The following is a 16,452-nucleotide window of genomic DNA, read 5'->3' as shown; positions in this document are numbered from 1 at the left end:
AAAAAAAAATCATATCAAATATCCATGTTTCCAAACAGACCTAATTTCATACACATGAAAAAAACGATTAAAAATATTTTTATTATATTTTAAGAAATTGTTCAAATTAGTTCAATAAAAAAGCTTATTAAATTTAAACTGTTAGAAATCAATTTACTTTAAAAAAAATTGAACCAATTTAAGAAAATCTATAATAATCGTAATTTAATGAAAGTTCTTTCCGATTTTTGTGGTTATTGAAAGAAAAAATATGCTAGATGAGGAAATAAATTATTACTAAAATTATTATATAAAGTTAAAACAAAAACATAAACCGTTAGATTAGGATTGACAAAAAAAACTGTTAGCTTAGAAATTCTTTTATACTATTTAACGCAAATTTAGGAAATATTTTATACCATCACCAAATCGGGTAACTAAAAAAAAAAATATACATAAAAGTAAGGTTTCACTCTCTCCTTATTCGTCCATTTGACATTTTTTTAAAAAAATTTTTAATATTTATTTTTAATTAAACAACACATTTTATTATATACATTAATGCATACTTTAATTTCATTCTTTAGTACTAAATTGTAACTGAAATCATATAAATTGTGAATTGAGTTTTTATTTTCCATTCATTTTCATTTAAACATACTATTAATTATAATTGTAACTCTTCTAATTTAATTATTTTTGAAATGTAACTTCCATCACTTTTTATCCTATAAATAACCATTCTCACATCCTCCTCCACCATATCCCAATCCTAGATATTTTCTTTGTTTTTTTTATAATGTTCTTGCATAGGTTGAAAACCCAAATAAGAGTTTGGTTATATTTTTTGTTTAATATATATTTTACATTGTTTTGAATTTTATTGTTTTTTTTAAGTACTTCTTCTTTTCTTCTTTGTTTTCTTATATTGTTTCTTTGTTTTATGTATTCTAATATGTATAATAAAATTTTGATGACCATAATAATATTTTGGTTATAACCATCTCATAATAAGAGAATCAAGCTAAAGAAAACATCTTAATTCTTTACTTGAGTTCTTACAAATTCATGTATATTTATTTGATTCTTAAAATTTGAAATGTTCTCATGAAGGAAATTTTTGTAATATAATTACCAAATCAATTCTTTTTACCTCTCTCTTACCTCTAACAAAATTGTAATAAATATATTTTAGAATACTCATCATTATATTTAGTATGTGATTCAACATATAATTATATTAAGTTATTATTTTAAAATTTAATTCAAATATGCACTTTAAGGATTTTGCTATATAAAAAGCAATATGATATTTATTTTCTTTCTAGCTTTTACTACAAGGATGAAAAATTGAAACTAAGCCTAGCAATATAACTTAAATTAAGGGGGAAAAAATTGTAATATAATTATCAAATCAGTTTTTCTTAACTCTCACTTACATCCAACAAAATTGTAATACATTTATTATAGAATAATAATCACTATATTCAGTTTTTGATTCAGCATGTAATGATATAAAAATCACTATTTTTTAATTTAATCCAAATATGTACTTTAAAGATTTATCTATATAAAAAAACAAATTGATTTTTTTTTAATTTTCTATCTAGCTTTTTATTATAAGGATTAAAAATTATAACTAAACCTAGCAATATATCTTAAGCTAAGGGGAATATAAAAAACGAATTTAAAAAAAAAAATCTTTGGGAATCGTATTTTAAAACTTTGATTGCACTTTATATGATTTTAAAGGAAATATGTATTTTTTTACTTTCAAAATCTTTTAATTGTTCAATGCTTTAGGTTATGTGTTAGTTTATATGAAAAAGCTTAAATTATATATTTAAATCACATAGTAAAATTTTGTTTCTATTATTAATAATATTTTATTACCTCAAATGCTTAAAAAATCTAAGGAAAATTATTATCAAAGTTCAACAATAAAAACAAATAACTTTAAGAGATATGTATAATGTGTATGATTATACTTAAATAAGTTATATATTTTGATAGATTTGGATAAATAAAAGTGTAAAAAATGTTAATGACATTTAAATCAATTTGTTAATTTTTTTATGATTATCAAATAAATTTAAATTAATTAATATATTCTATTATACAACAATCCGCGCATTTGCGCGGAATATTACCTAGTGAATATCAACATTTTAGGCATTCGGATTTTTTATATTCCACAACCGACTCAAACATCTAATAAATAGCATCTCTATATTAGTAAACAAAAGTATTTCGGGCTCGGTTCAAAATTGGGCAATTGACCAGAAATTAACAGAATTGGATTGGGTCAAAAAGATCCGCTTCTTTTAAAACAGGTTAATGGGTTATATACTTTATTCAATTTTTTTCAATTAACGTAATTTTGGAATTCCATCTGTGATACAGTATATGGGATTGAAGGATTCAAGATGTCTCTCTCATGATTCCTTGCTAGATAAATACCGACGTCTGAGAAAGCGTTTGACGTGATTCACGAGGGTTATGACATGTTTGAGCAAAAAAAATGAGAAGTTTATAGCTAATAATGTTTTTTAATATATAAATCAATTGTTAATTGATGGATCTAAAATAATTCTGTATAACAGATTGGAGAAAAGAAGAAAAAATGATGAAAATCATGGAAAAAATCAAGTGATGGCGTGATTTTGCAGAAACCAGATTACAAGGAAGAAGATGAGGGTAATTTTGTAATTTTTTCTTATCAATAAAAAAATAATAATAGAGGTTTGAACCTAGGACCATGCGGTAAAGCAGTCTTTGACTCTTACCACTAGATTATGCCAAATTAAACAAATTAATTTAAACACAAATATTAATATTGATTGTTATGATTGATAAAATGAAATCTAAAGAAATATTATTAATTGCCGCAAAAAAATGGTATGTCCTAAAATTTTGGAAAATTATAAAGGAAAGTAGTATTATAGATTAATAGTATAAAATTCAAAATGTAGTTAAAAAGTTAATAATAAAATCTAAATCAAATAATCATTAAATGCGAGATCAAACTTAACAAAAGATACTGCATAAACATCTGATATTGATTTCTCAAATATTGATAGGTCCTACATTATTGGAATGATGAAAAAAATAAACGTTCCCACAAAAAAAATCCCAATCAATATCATATATATTCATTACATATATTTAATAAGAAATATAGGTTCCAGTTTAACTAATCTAATGAATTTAGGAAATTTCAAAACCAAAAAAAAAGTCTTATCGTAATCATAGGGATTCGAAATATTTTATATTTAATGTATAAATTAAATAAATTAAGTAAACCAAATTTATGGAAATGCTGTTAATTTGTTATATACTATATTGTTTAAATTTGGACTATTGTAATTTAAAGCATTTTAATTTAGGTATTATCTATGTAAACAATAAATCTAAGTAAATTAATTATTGGTAACAAGAAGAAAAAGAGCAGAGAATTTCTCTCCCAGGCACACTCCCCGAGGAGCCATGAAGAAGTCTATTATCCACATCTCACCCACCTTGCTCCTCCAATAGCAGCAATGTTCACCCTTTTAACCACTGGTACAACGGTAACTCCCGACCTTTTTTCAAATTTCTCATTAGAAAACCTAGATCTGAAAGCTTCCCCCAAACCAAAATCTAATCTGTGTTATGCGAGTGAGATAATCCAAGGTTACTGATTCCCCCACTGCATTTACTCCCCCCCAACCGATTAGCCAAACATTTTTAAACCTTCTGTTTCAAGCAAAAAACCAAGTTTCCCGCCTCTGTGTTCTCTACCGATCCTTCTCATTGTCTCCAGTACTGCAAAACACCATGTTAAACCGTATTCCACACTACCTGAAAGGAAAAGAGATCCAACAAGACTATTCCCCCCACCTCGCAAGAGAATCTGAGCCCCTGAGCTAGACACTTCAGATCTAATCCAAGAGAACTCCCTCACAGTCATTGGCCGACTCACAAACCCAACTATCCAGCGCATGTGGGCTCTGTTCCCCTTCCTACTAAATCGCTGGAACCTACATGGTAAAGCATCAGGATCAGACCTGGGACAAGGGATCTTCCAATTCACCTTTGAAACTGAGGAGGATATACTACAAGTTCTAGCAAACCGACCTTACCATTTTGACCACTGGATGGTCATAGTCCAGCGCTGGGAAACCATTATCTCCCCTTCTTTCCCATCCCAGATCCCTTTCTGGCTTGAGATCCAAGGGATACCAAAACACTATTGGAAAAAGGAAATGGTCTTCTCTATAGGGGAAGCTCTAGGAGAAATCCTAGACTGGGATATAACTCCCTCCTCTATCCTTCTCCAAATCCTCCTGAACGGTCTAGAACCCCTCACAAAGGAAACAATTGTCGAATTTGCAGATGGAAGCGAAGCTCTACTCAACCTGGTCTACAAAAACCTCAAAAGCCATTGTTCTAACTGTCAACGACTCACACATGACAAAACAGCTTGTCCAGGTCTACGAGAATTAAGGAAAGAACCATAAGCCCCAACAAAACAACAAATACCTCTGGTCTCACAGAAGTCAATCTCCAGGAACTACTATACTCCTCAGGACAACTTCCTAACACCAAGAGAGCAACACCAGGTGCCTGGAAATTCTTCCCTTCACCGGTTTAACCTCCTGTAAAGGAGAAAAAGCCCTGAAAACAAAAGTTACAACCAAGGAGGCATCACATCTCCTAGACAACATACCCATTCATCCAGGGAGCACAACGAAAGAATCTTTAGAGCAATATCACCTAATAGGCCAGCTCCCGCTTTAGGAGAAGTCACCAGACTGGCCCTCATCTCTCCTTTGAACTTGCAGCTCGCAATCTGCAGTGGAGGGAAAAATTGAAATCAACCATAGATCTAAATGATGAGACTTCTGTCTCGTCTAGAACTACAAGGCCCCCTTTGGAGAGAAATATAGTAAGTCCTGAACCCCTAAACTCTGATCAAAACATGAGTATGGTCCCTGGAGAGCCAAACCAGGCTACTACTAGTGTGCAACCACAAGCAACACAACAAACAAGGGAACAAATAATGAATGACCTCCAAGAAGTCACCATTCAGTACATCTCATGCCCTGATCCGGGTGAAAGCGCTGCGAGAAGAATGCGAGTCCTCCAGAGTGAGTCGGACAATATGATGGAAGAAACTGCCAATGCTATTCTGGCATCAAACCAGATAGCTATCCTCCAGATGTCAGTACCCCCCGCAGAAATACATTCTGATGCAAATCAGTTATCCAACCCTTCAAGCGAACCTGTTACGCTACAAAGGAACTCATGTGAGTCTAGCAAAAGAAGTTGAGGTCGCCCTCCAAGTCAAAAACAAACAGGAAAAATAAGCCAATCACTACGTGGAGTTAAGACACAAAAAAGAATATTTACCCAAGGCTCTCCTCGGAAATCACCTGCTCGTACCACCACCTCTTCAAGAGCGGGTGCTTCAAAGTCCAGTCAGAAGAAAACAACCAAACAAGCAACAAGTGCACAAAAGGCGAGAGCTCAAACTCCAGGGAATCATGTAGTGCAACAAACTCCATCCTCTAGCCCTTCTAGAATCTCCCTGATCCCTACAAGCAAGAAGAAAAAGGCGGATTTTCAGAAACCGCCATCCCCTCTTCCTTAAGAATGGCGAGCTGGAACTGTTGTGGGTTGGGGAACCCCATAACAGTTCAAAGACTCCGGGAGATCAGGAAAAAGATCTTCCCAGATGTGTTGTTTCTTATGGAAACTAAAAACTAACCCGACTCAGTGTTGAAAACTTTATAATGGCTTGACTACCCCCACCATCACCTGTCAAACGACACCATAAAAGTCTCTTTCGATACGATAGGAGACTCAGAGAAAACCCTGAGATTAATCAGATTGTCTCTAAGGTATGGAACCTGGACCCTGATGCTTCCATTGAGCACCGGTCACATCTCTGCAGATTAGCATTAATCAAACGGAGTAAACTCCAACACCAAAATAATCAGCAAGAGATCTCCTCCCTCCAAGATCAACTGGAAGAAGCTATGTGTGATGATAATACCTGCCAACCCACCATCGAGTTTATCAATCAGAAGTTGTTAGTAGCCTATAAAAGAGAAGAAGAATATTGGAAACAACGCAGCAGGCAACTCTGGCTCACCTTAGGAGACAAGAACTCTGGGTACTTTCATGCGGCTACAAAAAACAGAAAAGCAATGAATAATATCTCTATCCTAGAATCAACCTCCGGAACAAAAGTATATGAGGAGAAATAGATTGTGAAAGTGATCTCAGATTACTATCAGGATATATTCACCTCTCAGGATGGAAACAGGACGACAGTGGTAAAAGAAGCTTTAACACCGTGTGTCACCAATGAAATGAATGAGAAACTGACCTCTATGCCAACCCCACTAGAAATCAAACAGGCCTGCTTCTCGATCCACCCTGATAAAGCACCAGGACCAGACGGCTTATCAGCTAGTTTATTCCAAACGAACTAGCCCTCAGTGGGTGAGGCTATCATTGCAGAGATTTAAGCTTTCTTCATATCAGGTTCCCTGCCAAAAAAGATCAACCATACTCATGTCAGACTCATCCCAAAAACCACTGAGGCTAAAAAAATAGCAGATTACAGACCAATAGCTCTATGGTCAGTCTACTATAAGATCATTTCAAAACTACTGGCTAAGAGATTACAACCTGTTTTGCATTGTTGCATCTCGGAAAATCAATCAGCCTTTGTGCCTCAAAGAGCCATAGCGGATAACGTCCTCATCACACATGAAGCACTACAATATCTGAAGACATCCGGAGCTGAAAAGAGATGTTTCATGGCGGTAAAAACAGACATGAGTAAAGCATATGACAAGTTAGAATGGGATTTCATAAAAGCAGCCTTGATACAATTAGGTTTTCACAATACCTGGATAAATTGGATTATGAAATGCATATCCACTGTGTCGTATTCATACCTCATCAATGGACAAGCTAAAGGCTTAGTCAATCCCCAACGTGGAATCAGACAAGGTGATCCGCTATCCCCCTACCTGTTCATTATTTGTAGTGAGGTTCGGTCAGGACTATGCTTAAAAGCTCAACATCAAGGAAACTTACAAGGTCTACGAGTGGCAAAAGGAAGCCCTAGAGTAAATCACCTGCTTTTCGCCGATGATACCATGTTTTTCATACGTTCTGACCCCAACAGCTATCAAACACTCCGAAGGATCCTACTAAAATATGAAGCAGCCTCAGGGCAAAAGATAAATCAAACGAAATCATCCATCACCTTCTCAGTTAAAACCCCTCCAGAGATGAAGGAAGCAGCAAAAAGAATACTCGAAATACATAAGGAAGGGGGCCAGGACAAGTACCTTGGGTTACCAGAGCTTTTTGGTAGAAAGAAAAAAGACCTTTTCTCTTCCATAGTAGATTGTATCAAACAGAGAGCACTTAGCTGGTCTTCATGCTTCTTATCCACAGCTGGAAAACGAACCATGCTCAAATATGTGCTGACAGCCATGCCAATCTATACAATGTCCTGCTTTCACCTACCTGCAGACGGATCCAGTCAGCCTTGACACGCTTTTGGTGGGACACAAATACAAGAAAGAAAAAGATGGCCTAGATTGCTTGGAAAAGATTAGCAAAACCAACAAAATTAGGAGGATTGGGACTTAGAGACATCAAGATGTTGGGTTCCAAACTCAGCCTCGCATGGATGGAAAAGTATTTGCTTGGGTCGAGACCTTCTCATATCAAACTTAGGAGTACTAGTGGGATCCAGAGAACATACACCTCTATGGAGAACTCCATGGCTATCTCTCTCAACACCAACAGGCGCAATGGGACCTCCAACCGAAGTAATGTAGAATCTTACAGTGGCTGACCTCATTATCCCTCACACAAACAAATGGAGTACGGAAGTTATCAGAAATATCCTTCCTTTGTAGGAGGATATGATTTTAAAGCTAAAACCGAGTGCAAAAGGGGCAAAAGATACCTGGGCCTGGCTACCAACAAAGGATGGGATTTACACTGCCAAATCTAGTTACTTTGAAGCCTCAAAGCTTGATTCCTCTGTTGGAGACGAAGAGCAACCGGATCGACCAAACACCGTCACTTTCAACTGGCAACACAACATATGGAACCTGAGAACCTCCCCAAAAACAAAGCTCCTCCTCTGGAAGGCTGCTCAAAATGCTCTCCCAGTGGGTAAGAATCTACAACATCGAAATATTACGGACTCAGCTGCTTGCTCCCACTGTGGTAACGAGGAATCAACTCTACACCTATTCTTCAAGTGCCCCTATGCGAAACTTGTGTGGTCTAACGCACCCTTCCAGAATCCTCCCCCTCTGGACACTTTTACAACTACAGACCAGGGCATTGAAAATGTTAATAAACTTACCTGCTTGCCCCCAACAGGTATTGGATCAGGCCCCCTATCCCCGAGGATCATCTGGTCCCTTTGGACCTCCCGTAACAAACTGATCTTCAACAAGACACACCAATCAGTTGCAGAAACGCTGGAGATATCTATGAGTAGACCAAAAGAATGGCAGAAGGCACAAAACCCTCTCTCCACCCCAACCCGAAACCCTACTACTATCAATAAGCCTCCAGACCCCCCGGTACTTTTCGATGCTTCACTGACGCTTAATGGAAAGAAGATGGATTTGCAGGCTTCAAATGGATCATCAAAACTCCAGACGACCAGGTCAAGATCCGCGGCTCAGCCTCTTCAACCCACATACTCTCACCTTTGATGGCCGAAGCGGTTGCAACGCTAATTTCGATTAAAGTTGCGGTTGAATCGAACATCAGCCCGATATCGATCGCTTCCGATTCGCAATCGCTGGTCCAAGCTTTGAATCAGAAGATCTACATCAAGGAACTTCATGGGACTCTCCACGATGTCCTTTCTCTATCAAATAATTTCGATTATGTTTCCTTTCATTTCATCCCTAGAAATCAAAATCACCAAGCTGATTATCTGGCTAAAAGGGACTTGGGCCTTCTTTGTAATGAGTCCTAAACTTTAATGGATCAATTACCTTTGTTTAAAAAAAAAAAAATCTATGTAAACGATTGAGATATTAATCAAATGTGATCCTAACAAAACGTGTGTAATCTTTAGAGGATTATTTCAAAATCCTATTAAAACTTATAGCCAACTATCTCTAAAATATAAATACTACGTTGTGGCATTCTCATATCAATCTCATTTTCTCTCAAAATTTTATTTGCAAATTTGTATCAAACTTTATAGTTCTTATTCTTGCTTTCTAATATGATAATAATATAGAGATTACATTTAAAAAAAAAAAATCTAATATGATCCTTTTATTTATATTTTTAGGTTTTGGAAATATGATATAGTAAAGGATTAAAACTAGGGCAATTCTCAATAGTAGCACAATTTTAAGTTTTTCTTCCAATCATAGTGTGACACCCCGGTTTCAGAGACTTGCGGAGAGGTATAAAAGAATTGATTTGGCCACCTAAGTCACCAAAGTGCACATATCTTTTCGGTCAAGGGCCTGAAAGAACTCCAGAGTTAAGCGTGCTTGAGCTGGAGTAGTCTCAAAATGGGTGACCTTCCGGGAAGTGACTGTCGGAATTGTGCGAGTGAGAACAAAACACACAGAAAGATCATGTGGTGAATTGTAGGGTTGGTAACAAGTCTTTAAAGCCTTCCGGACGTAGCAAACCGGCCGTCAGATATGGATGGGCTCACGGGCCTAGTGAGAGGACGTGAGGCCCATTAAGGAAAGTGGGCCCATGGACTGGGATTGGACATGGGGACCACTAATAGGTAGCGGTCGGGCGTTACAAGTGGTATCAAAGCCGAACCCAGACGAGTGTGGAGTCGAGTGGGCTCACACCGTTGGGGTGTGATGGTCTTGGTGCGCAACGAGGACGTCCGATCTGTTAGTGGGGGTGAATTGTGACACCCCGATTTGAGAGACTTGCAGAGAGGTATAAAAGAATTGATTTGGCCACCTATGTCACCAAAGTGCACTTATCTTTTCGGTCAAGGGGCCTGAGAGAACTCCAGAATTAAGTGTGCTTAAGTTGGAGTAGTCTTAGGATGGGTGAACTTCCGGAAAGTGACTGTTGGAACTGTGCGAGTGAGGACAAAACACATGGAAAGATCATGTGGTGAATTGTAGGGATGGTAACAAGTCTTTAAAGCCTCCCGGACGTAGCAAATCAGTCGTTTGATATGGATAGGCTCACGGGCCTAGTGGGAGGACGTGAGGCCCATTAAGGAAAGTGGGCCCATGGACTGGGATTGGACATGGAGCCCACTAATAGGTGGCGGTCGGGGCGTTAAAAGATCAATTGGTGATAGCTTGTCCTGTGGGAAAGTTGTTAAAGGGTGGGGACCAGGGTTCGAGGAACGCTTGACGCACCAATAACCTACTGGTGGATTTGGATATCCACAGTGAGGGGTTAGGATCGATGCCATGCAAGACCAGCTTTAGGCCTATGGAGGCAAGCTAGCGGGGGCTAGTGGGATCCACATGACCAGTTGTCATACATATCACACAACCACACACTCTCATATTTTCCAAAATTAGCACACATACTCTAATTAAATATTGAAACATTAAAATTATTAATTATTATTTCATATTCGAAAATCCAACTTCTCGATTATTCTCTGATTATTTTCATTATTGATTTCGCCGCCGACAACGATGAATTCCTCTGCGATTCAGTCAACATCGACGCCTACAATCGTAACTGCTCGTCGTCTTCCTCCATCTACCATGTCGTTTTCCCTTATGACACCTATTTGACCACCAAAATCCATCTCCAATTTGGCTTCGTTTTCGATGTGACGAAGAACGGTGTGATTCTTGTTAGGATTAGCGGAAGTAGTGTAGAGATGTGTGAGAATTAGTGAGATGATGTGTGTGTTTAACAAAGAGAATATGAGAATCGATGGACTTCCATTAGAATACAGAATACAATGTAGGCTAGAGCCATTTTATAGTACAAGGGAACTAGGGCTACGACCTTAATACAATCCCACATATAGATAGGGAAATAAGGAAAGTGGGTGCGACATATCCTTGGTTTCCATAAAAGGACTCCACACGTGATCACATTTGATTTCTCATCTAACGGTTATTAGGAGGGATTATCGATCCTTCTCTTCGACCATCACCAAGTTCATGATCGATCACGGTCAATACTCCCCCTCAAGCCTAGCTGGATGAGATGGCTAGGCTTGGAACCCGTGAAGTATCACCTCATTAAAAACCTCAACATAGAAAACCTCATGGGACAAACCTATGTTAAGGGAAAAAGAGTATGACATTCACGAGTTAGGCGAGCTTATCTTGGATGTGTGGAATCCGCGAGTCCAAGTTTGCCATAGATGTATTCACAAACTTGAGGACTCGTAGCCTTGGTGAAGATGTCGGCCAACTGATCTTTACTTGGAGTATGGCACAGTAAGATTACTCCTTCTTCAATCTTCTCTCGAACTTTATGGCAGTCCACTTCAATATGCTTGGTCCGTTCATGGAAAACTGATCTGTGTATATTTTACCCTATTTAACCACTGTTTATTTACATCTTTTACATGTTGTATCAGTTTATCTTGTCACATTCATATAGTTTAAGGATTGTTTGTGCATTAGAGTAGGATTTGCATTGCATTTGCATTGTTCCTTGTTTAAACAGGTGAATTGGACTCAAGAAGCATGAGAATAGCATATGGGATGAAGAGAGTGCAATCAATGGAGTGAATAGGAGATGAATCAAGAAGAAAACCAACAAAACATGAAGCACTCGACCGTCTGAATCTGAAGCACTCGACCGTTGGGATGGAAGCACTAGACCATGTGGAACTCAAGACTCGGCTGGTGGGAAGCAGAAGGAAACCCACTCGACCACATCTGGTCGAGTACATCGAGCCGCCTTGCTATTTTATCTGGTAGCCAAATTTGAGCTTCCCTCTCCCTCTATATATACTCTTTGTACCCCATGGCCGCAAAAAGTCCTTTTTTATGCAAGATAGTCTTTGTAACAACCAAAAAACCTAGTGTTTACCCCTTAAGGGTTTTTAGGATTTATTTACTGCTTTTTCCCATTTATTCACTGTTTCTCTCAGATTTCTATACTTTGTAAGTTCCATAACTTTCAGTGTGTTGAGAATCTGAGTTTGCTTCTTTATATTAAGTTGTTGTTATTTATCATTTCATCTATCTTATCATGTTATTTTCATTTATTTCTGGGTTTATGTTTATCATCATCATGTCTAGTTCATCTGAGTAGTGAGTTAGGATTCTGGAGATGGATTAGGCTGGTTTAGGGCTGTCGTAGTTTGGAATGGTTAAGATAGTTGTTTAAATATCTCTTCTGGGTTGGGTGTGCTCTAAGCTGTTCTTATATCTGAGAGGGTAAGAGTAGATCTTAAGCTTCCTAGCATCACACCAATGTCTAGGTTGTTAGATAAAGCCAATACTGGAGATCATCATGCTTGTCCCAAGAGATTGGTTGCCCAAGGTGGTTTTTGACAAGCAATGGTCTGGTGCTTAAAGCCTGTTCAGTATAGTTTCACCAATGAGAGTTGGGTAATGATGTTACTGTAACTTGATCACTTCTGTCATGAGAGTGGATTAGTGAGTCATTAAGATCATTGTCTAGAGATAGCTCATGTTATATTGAGATTTGTTTACCAGTTTAGATAGCCACAGCTTGAACACCAGCCCATGAATCCATCTCTGGAAGCCTTCTTTGTTATTTGATTGTCTATTTATCGCATATCTTTCTGTTTCATCGCATTTGTCTCAGTTTAAGTTTCTCAATATTGCATCTGTTTTTTTGTCAAACCCACTCGACCTAGTCACTCGACCAGTCACACGGTCGAGTGCTTGATCGAGCACCTTCGGGTTGTTCTTTTATTTTCTGTTCCATTTTCCTTTCTGCATTTTCTTTATTTTCATCAACCTGTTTTATTAAATCACTTTCATACTTGGCTTAACTTGGATTATTGTTCACATTCTGATTGCATACACATTACACACTTTATGGATTGACATCTCTTATATTACAACTGCATAAGAGAATTGAAACCTCTTCCATCTTCCATCTTCCATACACATACACTTTCACCCACCATCACACAAAAAACCTATGTTTCAAAAACTGAGTTTGTAGTAATATGTATTGTCGCGTTGTTGTCACAGTGCATGGTTATCGGTTGATCTGACTCGATTCCAAGGTCTTTCAGAAGTGCTTTAAGCCATGTAAGTTCATTGGTTAGTTTCTTCATGGCCCTATACTCCGACTCGGCGCTTGAACATGAGACAACCTTCTGCTTCTTTGACTTCCAAGTCACTAGATTACCTCCGACGAATGTACAATACCCAGTTGTTGACCTCCTATCTATTGTATCACCAGCATAGTCTGCATCACAGTATCCTACTAATTCACTGTTGTCGTTCTTGCCCATCCAAATACCTTTGGTCGGGCTCCCCTTGAGATAGCAAAAAATCCGTTCCACCGTGTGCCAATCAAAATTCGTTAGAGCTTGCATATGTTGGCTGACTTGATTGACCGCGTAGCATAGGTCAGGCCTTGTGATTGTAAGGTAGATTAATTTACCCACAAGTCGACGGTATCTCCCCACATCCTCGTACGGCTCATCAAGCTTATTGACCGGGGCGTTAGGCGGCGTTTTCTTCATCTCCCCCCTTCGCTTGACCTGGTAGCCTTCTTCAAGTGGCGTGGACACTGGTTTGGCTCCAAGTTTACCTATCTCATTTAGAAGATCAAGTGTATACTTTCGTTGGGATAGAAACAAACCCTCTAGATAGCGAGAGATTTCAATCCCAATAAAGTATTTAAGCTCACCAAGATCTTTAATATCAAATGTAGAGTTAAGAAAAGTTTTGGTGTTGCATATACCGTCCTTATCGTCGCCAGAAATGATGATATCGTCCACATAGATCAAGACCACGACCAGGCCACCAGTAGAGCGAAGAGTAAACAAGGTGTGATCCGCTTCTGAACGCTTGTAGCCATGGGTACGAAGAGTAGAGCAAAGCTTGTGGTACCATGCTCATGGAGATTGTTTCAAACCATAAATAGCTTTGCGGAGCCTAAGAACCTTACCCGGAGCAACAATATTCTCCAAACCAGGAGGAGGATGCATATAGACTTCTTCCTCTAGCTCCCCCTGAAGGAAAGCATTCTTGATGTCCATCTGCCACAACTCCCAAGATAACTTTGTGGCGGGAGAGAGAACAACTCGAACGGTGTTTAACTTCGCTACAGGTGCAAATGTATCCGTGTAGTCGGTTCCATATGTTTGGGTGAAGCCCTTGGCCACAAGGCGAGCTTTGTAGCGCTCTACATCACCATTACTGAGATACTTGATGGTGAACACCCATTTAGAGCTGACCGCTCTCTTACCCTTTGGTAGGTCGGCCTCGTCCCAAGTGTGGTTATAGACCATGGCACCTGTTTCATTGTCAACGCCGTCCAGCCACTCCTAGTGCTCTTTGGCCTCGTCGTAGGTTTGTGGAATAAACTGAGCATCAATCTTGCTAAGAAAAGCTGCATGAGCCGGCGGGACAATGTCAAGTGAGCACACGGCTTGGATAGGATAAGCCACGGCCTGATTATTGTAGTACACACGTTCGTCTCTCCAGATTGACGGAAATTTGAGACGCTCACTATGCCGTAGTTGGGGAATGACGGCAGTTGATGGCAGCAATGGCGCAGTATCGGCATTGGTTGTGTTGGGGTCACGATCAACCTCGTTGATATCTTCTTCTGGAGAACCCGATGTTGTCACTTGAGGCAGGGGTTGAGATTCGACCTCTGTTTCTTCTTGTCTTGATGGTGCTCCCTCAGAACTACTAGTAGAAGAATTGATAGGATCGTTGGATGTCTGATTTGGTCGTGTAACGCCGAGATGATCAAGCAAAACCCGCATATTTTTTGCTCGATCCGAGTTTGAATGAGACAAATCCTTCAAGCTGTCCCAATCCTTCTTGTCGTAGTAACCTTGGTGTTCAAGAAACTTCACATCTCGTGAAATGAGTGTACGACCATTAGTCGAATCATAACACTTGTACCCTTTTTGACTTGTTGAATAGCCAATGAACATGCATCTAGTGCTCTTGGCGTCGAGTTTACTCCGTTGTTCACCTGGTATTAAAACAAAACAAACACAACCAAAGACGCGTAAGTGGTTCAAAGAAGGTTTGGTTTTGTTTAGTACATCATAAGGTGATACATTGTGTAACACTTTTGTTGGTGTCCTATTGATCAGGTGACATTGTTGTGGAACATCATAGACCTTGCAACCTCCATAAGGTGTATGTTCTTCCTTTCCGCCACTCCATTTTGTTGTGGCGTGTATGGGCAACTTGTTTGCTGTAAAATGCCATGTCTTGAGAGATGTTTTTTTAACTTGTGGCTTGTGTATTCTCCCCTATTATCCGATCTTAGTATCTTTATTTTAGCATTGAAATGATTAGTAACATAATTCTGAAATTAACAAAGGCACCATAGACTCTATCTTTAGATGGTAGCAATGTAAGCCAAGTATACTTAGATTTCTCATCAATAAAAGTCACAAAATACTTGTTATTATCTCTAGATAGGCAAGGAGATGTCCATACATCAGAGTGTACTAAATCAAAGCAATGTTCATAAATTGTAGTAGATTTAGGGAAAATAGACTTGCAATGTTTGCCAAGAATACAAGACTCACAACTAGAACTATCAAACGAAACATTAGGCAACATTAATTCGAAGGCACGAGAGTGAGGGTGTCCTAGTCTAGCATGCCAAACATCACTTGAAATAGCATTAAGGTTCGATAAAAACGAAAAACAATTAGATGAACTTGATGAGTTATTCTCTAGGACATAGAGATCTCCTTTAGCGTCCCCTTCTCCAAGAATCTTTCCAGTATCAATATCCTGAAAATGTACACTATTAGGCCCAAAAATAGTATAACAAGTTAGATCAGTAGTAGCTTTCTTAACCGATAGAAGATTAGAAGTAAAGGTAGGCATAAAGAAAGCTTTGGAATTCTTATTAAAAAGATTCAAGTCTCCTACTCCTTTAACCGGTATACGATCTCCATTAGCAATGGTAACATTTCCTAGAGATGGTTTTATGTTGTGTATGAGACTAGGGTTACTTATCATATGGTGAGAAGCACCCGAGTCAACAACAAGAGATTTATTAGGTTTTGAAGCAAAGAATGTGGTACCGAAATCTTTTAGTGCCGAGATGGACCTGATGAGAGCCTCCAAGTCGGATTTCCGCACAAAGTCTCCATAGGAAACCGTCGGGGCTGCTGCATCTCCTTGATTCACCATACCGGTACCTTGACCACTCGTTCCTTCTTGTGAGAGATTTGCCTTGAACTTAGCCGACTTAAGATGAGGGTGAAGAATCCAGCATTTGTCCTTCATATGGCCCTTTTTCTTACAATGGTCGCATACCACCACCTTC

The 16,452-nt window shown here is 38.4% G+C and overlaps 1 protein-coding gene across 1 annotated transcript; it reads left to right on the top strand.

The window, feature by feature from the left end:
* On the top strand, positions 7,914-8,723 carry LOC109126900. Its single transcript, XM_019230804.1, has one exon. It carries the CDS (start codon positions 7,914-7,916, stop codon positions 8,721-8,723), a length of 810 nt encoding a protein of 269 aa, XP_019086349.1.

This window comes from Camelina sativa, chromosome 10 (assembly GCF_000633955.1).
Source record: "Camelina sativa cultivar DH55 chromosome 10, Cs, whole genome shotgun sequence".
NCBI lineage: Eukaryota > Viridiplantae > Streptophyta > Magnoliopsida > Brassicales > Brassicaceae > Camelina > Camelina sativa.
This window is presented reverse-complemented; position numbering and strand designations above follow the sequence as displayed.

What these genes read in the sequence shown, in the direction of transcription:
- LOC109126900 (XM_019230804.1), top strand. Translation starts at nt 7,914, where the DNA reads ATGATTTTAAAGCTAAAACCGAGTGCAAAAGGGGCAAAAGATACCTGG.